Here is a 10,450-nt window from a genome sequence, read left to right as displayed (position 1 = left end):
TATGTGATCATGCGCCTACGGCCCGCCTCGATTAACGGGAAATGACGGCTTTGGGCGAAATTTTTGGCATTGAAGAGTCGGCCCAAGGTTCGAGTCAATAAGCGTGCATCATCCGTTCGAAGCTTGGGCCAGGGGGCATCTGTTGGGCCCAAAATGTTCGGCCCAAAAGGCCTTTTCGTTTTCAATAAATTAAAACAGATCGTTTTGGTTCTGCAGAAGCTCCGAAGTTAATTGAACCAAATACATTTTGGAGGGAAATTCAATTATTTCCCCCACCAATCAGAGAGTCAACTTAACCAACTAACCTCACATTTTTGTTCTATAAATACTGAGCTCTTATTCAAATGAAGGCATCGAAAATCTGACTTAGGCATCAGAGTGTCTTTCTTGCAGGTACCCCTGACTATTCAACGATCGACAAAGTAATCTTCATCATTGGAGAAAGACCGGAGAATTAGAATTCGTCGACAAATACCTCAAGATATAAAAAGGCAAAGTTGTTGCATCAACATAGTCCATCACACACATTGATACAAGTGAATCTTATTTCGCAGTCATGGGCCTAGTCCATTATAGGATATAGTCTACCTTGGCCCATTAACCAAGCTCAATCCATTTATGGTGTATAACATGTTATGTGAAAAGGGGTTAGCCATTTTGGTAGGGGGTTAGCCGTGTGGTTTTGGGACAGGGGCAGCATCCATTGCTTCTCCTCATTCTTTACATTTTCTTGTTCTTTGATTATCTGATTTTGTCTCTTTCAGGTTCAAGGATGACACCAATGGATGAAAAAGGATTAAAGGCAGCAATGTGATGCAAAGGAAGAAGGTACATTTATGTGTTTGTGATGCTTTAAACAAAATAAGTCATCTTGATGTTAATATAGTTTCATCATTTTTCTCTTAAATATTTTCGTTACATATCCTTAAGTGAAAATATCAAAATATATCTTAATTCAATTTAATGCTTCATTTAAAGTGCACCCAACTTTTTAGAATCATAAATAAAATGTAAAATCAAGAAAGATTAACGTTTCGAGCCTTAAAAGAATTAAAAGCAAATAGAAGAAAATAAGAGATTAGGTGAAGAAAGTGATGAGATTGATGATAGTTGTTGAAAGAAAATTTGGAGAGAATAAACACAAATATAAAGGAGGGTCACACACAAACAGAAAATATGTGGACTTATTTTTTTTTATTTTTTTTCACTTAACAAAAATTTAAATATATATTTTTTATTTGTAGTTCTTATATAGTTTTTAAATATAAGATTGGAAATGGTATTTTGTCTTACTCTTATTGTATAGTTCTGCACTGAGTTTTAACGCGGTGAACTAATTTTTTATATATTTTTTTTTTAAAAAAAAAAAAATTACAAAAGACAACGTTGGAAGAAGAAACTAATTCAGTAATTGTATGGATGCACACGGGGAATTGGCAGGGATTGTTATCCTGTCCCGTACCCATGTATATATTTAATCCCCATCCCCATCTCCTTCATGCTTGTTCCTCGGTGGGACAGGGTGGATAATCTCCTGTTGAAGTAGGAAATTCTTTTTGGGAAATTATTTATTTAAAAAATAAATTTTAATTAAAATTTTAAAATAAAAATCATAAATTATAAATAAATTAAAATATTTCACAATATTTATAATTTAAAATATGAAATATTATTCTAAATAAAATTTAAAATATTAAAAAGATTATTACTATACTACGATAACACATAAATAAATATATAAATTATATATAAAATATTACAAAAATATATAAAAATTTAAACAGGGTCCCATCAGAGCGGAGAGTCCCCATCCCATTTAACATTCAGAGATTAAAAATTATCCCCGTTCCCGCTTTATCCCGGAGAGCTCATCCCCATTGGAAAAAATATACATCCCTAATCATCACTTCCCATACATTTTTTTAACATTTTTAAAGTCTTGAGATATAGTCGATGTTTTTGACTTTTTGTTATTATTCCATATCAATTATTTAAGATTGGGAAAAAATTATAAAAGCTTAATCTGATTTCTAAACTTACTCAATATTACCTAAGACTCTAATTAGAAGCATGAAAAAGAATGTATAAATACATATAAATGAAAACGACAATAACCGTTAAAATGGCCACAACCAAAAAACTAGGGCTGTGCAGATATTTTTACAACCCGCCTAACCTGAATAATTCGCCCAAACCAACCCGAAAAAACTGCCAAAAAACGCAACCCGAATAAACTGACCAAAATTTAAACCGCCTAATTGTTATATTGGGCGGGTTGAAAATAATTATCAACCCGTCCAATATAACCCAACCCGCCCAATTAAGAATTTATTATTTTTAATATATTAAAATAAATATATAAATTAATTAGGTTTTGTTTTAATTTTTTTACTATAAATTTAAAATATTGTTTTAAGCTTAAAAAGATAAAATTCACATTATTAGTACTAGTATTTAAAAGAAAAAAATTGCAAAAATATAAAAAAAAAAATTACCACTTTTGTTTGGGCAGGTTGACTCGACCAACCCGCCAAAAAAAATATACAATTTCGGTTTGGGTGGGTTAACCTGACCAACCCGCCCAAATTATTGGACGGGTTAAAATATTTTTTTCTTCTTAATTGGGCAAGTTACGGGTCACTTTTGCTAACCCGATTATAATATTGGACGGGTAAAAATGCCTTGTAACCCGACCAACCCACCCAATGCTCGGCCCTACAAAAAACAACAATTCCATATAAACGACAATAATTTTAACGATACCATATAAACGACAACATTTTTTATAAAACGACAATATCACATAAACCACAACATTTTTTAAAAACGACAATATTTTAAAGGCGGTGACAAATGTCTACGTGTAATGATCACCGTCGATTGAAGCAGATAGCGTTCACATGAGTGACACGTGGATTATCCCAGATTTTCGGATTCAAGAAATACAAATTTTTAAATTCTCCGAAAACAAATATGATAATAAATAAAAGTGTGCTGGGCCCCAAAATTTGAATCCTAAAAAATAGGCCCATCCCCCCAAAAACTAATTTTGCTCCCTTAAGTCCTTATCCTCGTTATCATCATCATCAAGATTTACCCAAAACCCTAACCCTCAAATCCTCACATTTACTGAGCACCACAGCTTCAAGAAAAACAAAAACAAGAAAATGGCCAAAAAGAAAGCAGCCCATCAACCCAAAGATCCCAGGCAAGAAGCCCTTGTACAGTCAGACCACAGAGCAGACCAAATGAGTGAAGCCACCCCTATCCCCATGGCCGCCGTCGATGACTCTTCAGAAAAGCTCAAGAGCTTGAAGTCCCTCAACTCAAGGCTTCTCAAGGAGACCGTTGAGCGGAGGCGACAGATGGACTCTTTGGTTCAATCCAAAGAGGCTCTAGAGTCTGCGTTGACTCGGTCCGGTCAGGAGAAGAATGCATTGGAGTCTGAGCTGACTCGGGTCGGTGAGGAGAGTCTTGGTTTGGAGTTGGAGAAGGGTGTGTTTCGTATTTTTTTGGACGCCCAGGTGGCCCAAATGGGAGTTGTGTTTGATGGGTTGGTGCAAGAGAAGAGAGTTGAGGTTGAGAGGGTGAAGAGTGAGAAAGAGACCGAGATAAGGTCACTGAAGAGTGAAGTGAACAAGCTTGTGGATAGTCTTCAAAGTGAGAAAAGTGAGGTGAGCCGGGTGTGCGTTGAGAGGGATGATCTGAGAAAGAATTTTGATGGCCTGGTTAAAGAAGCGGATGGGTTGAAGAAGAAAGTGGTGGATACGGAGAAGAGGGAGCGGTCGATGAAGGAGGAGGTTGAGAAGTTGAAAATAAAATGTGAAGGGCTAATGGAGGAAAGGGTTGAGAAAGAAAGTGCACTTGAGGCGTTGAAGAAGGAAAAAGATTTCGCTGAGAAGAAACTAGGGGTGTCACAGAAGTTGATTGGGGAGTTCAGGAACAAGAATGACCAGATTTTGAGTGAGAAGAATGGCATTGAGAGGGAGAAAAGTGAGTTAGAACGACAAGTTGGTGTGTTAGAGAAGGAAGTGGAGCAACGGAATGCAACTGTATTGGATCTGAACAGAGAGGTTGAAGTAATGCAAGCCAGTATTTTGGAGTCGGAGAGGTTCGCTAAGGAGAGCTTGAATGATAAGGAGGAGTTTGAGAAGTTGAAAATAAAATGTGAAGGGCTAATGAAGGAAAAAGATTTAGCTGAGAGGAAACTAGGGGTGTCACAGAAGTTGATTGGGGAGTTCAGGAACAAGAATGACCAGATTTTGAGTGAGAAGAATGGCATTGAGAGAGAGAAAAGCGAGTTAGAACGACAACTTGGTGTGTTAGAGAAGGAAGTGGAGCAACGGAATGCAACTGTATTGGATCTGAACAGAGAGGTCGAAGTAATGCAAGCCAGTATTTTGGAGTCGGAGAGGTTCGCTAAGGAGAGCTTGAATGATATGGAGATGGAGATCAAGTCATTGAAGGAAGAGAAGGAGGAGAAAGAACTAAATATAAAGAAGTTGCAGTCACAATTGTATGAAGTAGAGGTGGCTTTGAATATGGCCATAATTGAAGTAAATGATAAGCAGCGAATGATTGAAGAACTGGCTGAAAAGAAAAACCAGATTGAGGAGGGGTTTGTTAATCAAGAGCTTGAAACTATCAAGCTGCAAAAGGAAGTGGGTGAGCTAAGGGATGCTCTATTTTCACTAAGAACTTCTTGCAGTGATCAAGAGGAAGAGAACAAGCAACTGCTTTCAGAAGTGAGTAATAGCAAGGATGCTCTTGGCCATGTGGAGATGGAGATCAAGTCATTGAAGGAGGAAAAGGAATCAAACATTAGGAAGTTGCAGTCACAACTGCATGAAGTAGAGGTGGCTTTGAATGTGGCCACAAAGGAAGTAATGGATAAGCAACGAAGCATTGAAGAACTAGCTGAAATGAAAAGCCAGATTGAGAAGGGGTTTGTTAATCAAGAAAATGAAATTATTAAGCTGCATAAAGAAGTGGGTGAACTAAAGGATGCTCTATCTGCACTTGGAACTTCTTGCAGGGATCAAGAGGAAAAGAACAAGCAACTGCTTTCTGAAGTAAGTAATAACAAGGATGCTCTTGACCGCCTCACCATTCAGAAGAATGAGACTCAAAAGGCTTTCGATGGTGAAAAAAAGATTGTTGAAAACTTGAAGTTGGCCATTTCAGAAAGGGAGAAGAGCATTGAAGAAGTTACTAAAGAAGCACAGGTTCTGCGGGATGAGCATGTGAAGCTACTTAACAAAACTAAAGCAACAGAGAAACAATTGGGATCATTGGTGAAGGAAAGAGATGCAGCACTAAAGAGCCTTCGTGAGGTGCAGACCAAAATGGAAGATTGGAAATCTAAAGTAGAATTTGCTGGCATCAACTCCGAAAGGGCGCTCGCCTTGTTGAAGAAAACTTCAGCCATGGTTTCAGTTTCTCAATCCGAACAGAGCAGTACAGATGGTAAGAAAGATGTGGTTATCCAGCAGAGGAAGCTCGAAGGAGAAGTTCAACCATATGTTACAGAGTTGGAAGCCATCCAAAATGCTTTCAAGAACAAGGAGAAGATGGTAGAAGACATGAAGCAACAAGTGGAGCATCTGAAGCGCTCAACTGCACAGGCATGTAAGCTGAAAAACGTTTGGGCTTTTGTCTCTTCGGCAACAACTCTTTTTGCGGCAGTTACTTTTGCATACGCTGCCAAACCGCGCTGAGTAACTTTTGATTTTATTAATCAAGTTTTGTTACTACTATATGACTTAGTTGCTTTTGGTAGAGTTACTAGGATCAAACTAATCAAGGTCTGCTAGATGTCATGGCATAATGTTATGCTATTTTCTCCTTTTTTGACAATAATGTTTCCTTACTGGATTATAATCCCTATTAGCTGCTGCTGCTTTGTTACATTTACAAGTATGAATACAAGTTCTTCGAACTTCTTAAATGTGTTTATACTTTAAACTACGTATCGGTCACATGTCTGAGTTCTTATGAAGCTTATTTTTCTTGCTCATTAAATTTCACACTGCTCTTCAATTTGGACGACTTGTTGACTTGTGGGAGTGGAGTGTAGACTAGTTTATTCTCTTTTAAAAGACGAAGCATGATTAGCTGTTGTTGTTATAACAATCAAGTGAAATTGTGCAGGCAGTGGCAGTGAGTGTCCTAATAAGGAAATATGTACTATGGAAATTAAGTTGTAGCAATGGGGAGGGAACGACATCTCTTCCTGTTCGCTTATACATGAACACAAAAGAGACCAATCATAGTGTCATAAAGGCACGAAGATGAGAATTGGGTTGCGCATGTAAGCTAGATGTTTTTGTTGTTAATTTGTGAGATTTTTTTTTTCTTTTTTACTCAAAACAGGAATTAAGAATACTAAAGTTTGTATGTCCTTTTCTGAGCCTTAGCTGTTCCTTGCCATTGTAGTGAAATGTTTAAATGATTGTGATAGCAACTTGCCTGGCCTATAATGGGTGTGTGATCCTCATGTGATCCCACAAAAACAACCAAATGCCAACCACTACTATTGTTATTGGTACTCTTTTTTTTTTTTTTGCCTTTTTTCTTTGAACATATCAATTCTTTATCTAACGTTTCGCGTCATGCCTAGGTCCAAAATAGGCTTTGAACTGACAGAGAATGATCTAGTTCAATCTCGATCAACAACAAAGATATGGACCGTTTTCACTTGCTTCTAGTCATCAATTGCATTATGGAATATAAGTTGAAGCCCGTTTTGTTGTTAAAAGATATCTACTTAAAGCTTTCGTTATCACATCCCACTACAAGTTTTAGCCTATTAAAATCTACCCCCATCCCTTGTCACTTTCTTTCTGTCTCTTCCTTTTCCTTAATTGGTGAGGCTGTTTTTTGCTAATAAAGTTGGTGCCTTGTATGCCTATTAGAGTAGCTAAGAAGTTGCGGCTTCATTGAACAATTTAACAATGGTTTCAGCATAGACTTACACGAACTAATCCTAACCCCACAATGCAAACTCTAGAAATGAGCCACGCAAGAGCTAACCATTTTAGCCTCATGAAACATACTCTTTTAAGAGGGTACAACAAGCCTACTTTCTTGCTGACCATACAAACATCGCAAGGATAATAATGGAAAGAAAAAAAAAGAAAGGCAACCATGATTCTATCTTTAGTGTACATAAAATATCTTAATTTACAGTTGGTGAGAAGACTTGTCAAAACTTGAACCATATAAAGAGAACAGAATAAAACTCAATAACAAGCAAACGTTTTTAATATAATCTCTAAGGCTTATATCTTATAAACATTACAAGATTACAACACCATGAATGGTTTTCCATCCATGTATCGAAAATTAGCTATATATTATAATTATATAACATCATTAACCAGACACCGAGCAGGTTGATTAAAGAACAGAATGTTACCCCCCACAAAACCATGATCCTCTATCTTTGTGGCTAAAATATGTCGAGAATGGGTAGGACTGCTAACCTTGGTCAAACAGCTCATGCTGCCCCTCAAGGATAAACAAACCACATTACCCAAACCAGAAACTTAGATTTCCACAACACAAAGTATCACGAATCCAGATATATGCAGACCAATACCTTCTGAATCCATCAATCAAGCTCTTGCCTTGTTTAGTAAACCAAGGACCGGATTCCGGCAGTGAATGATCTTAACACCACAGCAATCAATACAACAGTAAGTAGTATTACTACACAACCTTACAAACTGTAAAAAAACAACCCCTTAATAACGCGGGAGAAAATGTCAAGCTTCTATTATATATGGCTGCCTGTTGGTAAGTCAATTTATTCACAGTCAGAACTCACAAAGTTACTTATCTCATCCATCACAGTATAGAAGTGGTCGTTGTTCGGTAACAAGTAAAACCCGATTGTTGCCTTCTCCAAAAATAAAAGTTTCACCACTTGGTTAGCTTTCTCGAGCCCTTTAGCATAAGTCAATTGCCAGTCCTGAATAAGATCTAAACCAGCCACCACAACAAGGCTCTTGGGAAACTTTAGTCCTTCCAGGCTCTTACCCCTCGGACCAAATGGGTTGCATGCTGGGTGGTCCCTATCTTCCCCTTCAGGCAGAAATGCTCTCCAGTACCAGTCTCGATCTTTGAGGGTAACAAAATATTTCCCATCTAATCGTGTCTCAGATTCAGTTCTCTCTTGCCCACCAAACATTGGATTGAGCAGAATGTTACCTAATATTTCAATTCCAGATTCCACTGCTCTCAAGGCAACGTTGTGTACAATGTTTCCACCTGAACTATCGCCGGCCATGTATATATGCACCTTCGAGTCCTTGCTTCGAAGCCATGATCTAGAGTTTACCCAATTAAGAGTAGTCCATCCATCATCATAGGCACAAGGATAACGATTCTCTGGTGCACGGCGATAATCTACTGAGACAACGACGGCCTTACAGATTCCCACTAATCGACGGCATAGAGAATCATAAATGGCACTATTTGCAGAGGAATGAGCAAAACTTCCACCATGAAAGAAAATTATTACAGGCACAACCTCACCATTGGCAGAAGTCACAGGCTTTTCAAGATCAAGGAAGTTCAGACGAGGCTCCTCAGGATTATTAGTTGGACGATATACTCTGCAGAGGAGGCTAGTTTCACGGTCAATGATGGTGTCGAAAGAGTAAACCCCATCAATTGAGTGTGCATTGGCAATCACTTTACGATCAAGATATTCTGCCAAGTGTCGGTTGAAAGTTCCATCAGGACGCCGAAGAAGATTGTAAGCCAACTTGAAGTTGGAGATCAAGACCCATGTATTCAGCGGAACCACATTCTATAAAGAGCAAAAAGGAGACAAAAAATTCTTCTCTCAGCAAAACAAAGTAGGATTACAAAAAGTTCCCAAAACTGAAAATGACACCATTATATTCCGATCTACATTGTCAAGTTTTGCAGAAACTTAAGCCTGTACACAGCATATGTAACAGAGAATAACAAATGAAAATAGAATCACTAGAACACACACACTCAGCAAATGCGAACTCTGACAAGAGAGCAGGGAGTTCAGAGTCAACTAAAATACGAGTTCTAGGAATTAAAACTACTAAGAAAACGTCAAAACCCCCAAAATTTTAACCAATATTTAACATCAAACACAGTACTTCCAAAATCTGGTCTTTCGAAAAAACCGTAGATTCGATCATCGAACAGCATAAATCAAAAGCTGTGACAATTAAGAAAACAAAAAAATAAATAAGCTGAACCCGATAGCATACAGTAGAAATCAGAATCCAATAAAGCAGTCTCTAAATCCCATCAAATAAATAATAAATAAATTCGAACTTTCAACTGCTCAATCCCAATACCCGAACACAGATTATAAAACCTAAAATAAACTACAAATACACAATATCAAAACCCAAATAAAGCCTCCCACAAACCAAACGCAGCAACAAAATCAAAACTTCCAATTATAGGAACAAAATCCCAGAACCCAAAGAAAACAAGAGATACCCATAAATGGATTGAAAAAATACATATACAAAAGCCGGTACCTTGGACTCATTGATGTTGACTTCATTACTCCCAGCCATTGGAACTGGCCCTCAGAAATCAAATACCGAAACGAAACGAAACGAAACGAAACAAACCCTTATAAAACAGCACAACCCCAACCCCAAAGATCCCTTTTTTAAAGAAAACCCAGTTCCAAAAAACTCTCCATATTCAAAACAAGCACACAGCTCAAGCTTCAATCGAAGATCAATGGCGAAAACCCATCATTTGAAAAATAGGTCTGATCCCTTCTATGCGGCTCTTTGTTGGCTCCCAGAATCTGTGCAATAGAAAGGGTAAACAAAAATCCCAGTATATAAAGCAGAGAGCGAGAGAGATATATGAGAGAAGAGAGTAGAAGAGAATAGAGGAGAAGGTGCGTGTGTGCGTGTGTGCGTGAGAAAGAGAAAGAGAAAGAGAAAGAGAGTGAATGATAAGAGAAGAGGGCGTACGGTAAGCAGAGGAGAGAGAGGACAAAAGGCTAAAGTGCGAAGGGGATGAACAAACAAAGGACGATAGAGCGGACAAAGTGATCGGCCGAACAAAACACTGTTTTTTGGGTCCCACTTATCTATATATTATTAACTTCATTAATTAATTAATTAATTATATATATTTTTTTGAAATAGATATTATTATTATTTTCAAAAAAATAAAATAAATGAATCAATTAAAATGTTGGGTTTTGTTAGCTGCTACAATGACTATATTAAATCTATTTATTTATTCAATGTATATATTAAATTTAAGAATAAAAAGGGTGCAATGCAATAATAAATGATAGTGGAGTGGAGGTGGGGACTCTGAGATGAGATGAGATGAGCTGAGATGGAAGGAAGACGTGTTAGAGTGTGTTGACACAAAAAAAATTAAAATACAAATAAATACAAAATAGAGCTGGTCACACAACCAC

The 10,450-nt window shown here is 37.4% G+C and overlaps 2 protein-coding genes across 3 annotated transcripts; one reads left to right on the top strand and one right to left on the bottom strand.

The window, feature by feature from the left end:
* Positions 1-3,071: 3,071 nt before the first annotated feature.
* On the top strand, positions 3,072-5,947 carry LOC133790847 (uncharacterized). Its single transcript, XM_062228647.1, has one exon. The coding sequence runs from the start codon at positions 3,168-3,170 to the stop codon at positions 5,715-5,717; it is 2,550 nt and encodes an 849-aa protein (XP_062084631.1). The 5' UTR covers positions 3,072-3,167; the 3' UTR covers positions 5,718-5,947.
* Positions 5,948-7,221: 1,274 nt separating this feature from the next.
* Positions 7,222-10,096, bottom strand: LOC133790848 (gibberellin receptor GID1C-like). 2 transcript variants are annotated; one of them, XM_062228650.1, is made up of 3 exons: positions 9,990-10,096; positions 9,537-9,817; positions 7,222-8,815 (listed from the first exon to the last, which is right to left on the bottom strand). In XM_062228650.1, the coding sequence occupies exons 2-3, from the start codon at positions 9,573-9,575 to the stop codon at positions 7,808-7,810; spliced, it is 1,047 nt and encodes a 348-aa protein (XP_062084634.1). In that variant the 5' UTR covers positions 9,576-9,817; positions 9,990-10,096; the 3' UTR covers positions 7,222-7,807. The 2 variants fall into 2 exon arrangements, with proteins under 2 accessions (XP_062084634.1, XP_062084633.1); XM_062228649.1 differs by lacking the exon at positions 9,990-10,096 and having other exon boundaries at positions 9,537-9,975.
* Between the last annotated feature and the right edge of the window lie 354 nt (positions 10,097-10,450).

This window comes from Humulus lupulus, chromosome 7 (assembly GCF_963169125.1).
Source record: "Humulus lupulus chromosome 7, drHumLupu1.1, whole genome shotgun sequence".
In the NCBI taxonomy this organism is placed as follows: Eukaryota; Viridiplantae; Streptophyta; class Magnoliopsida; order Rosales; family Cannabaceae; genus Humulus; species Humulus lupulus.
Note: the sequence above shows the minus strand (reverse complement) of the source record. Positions and strands in the feature narration are given on the sequence as shown.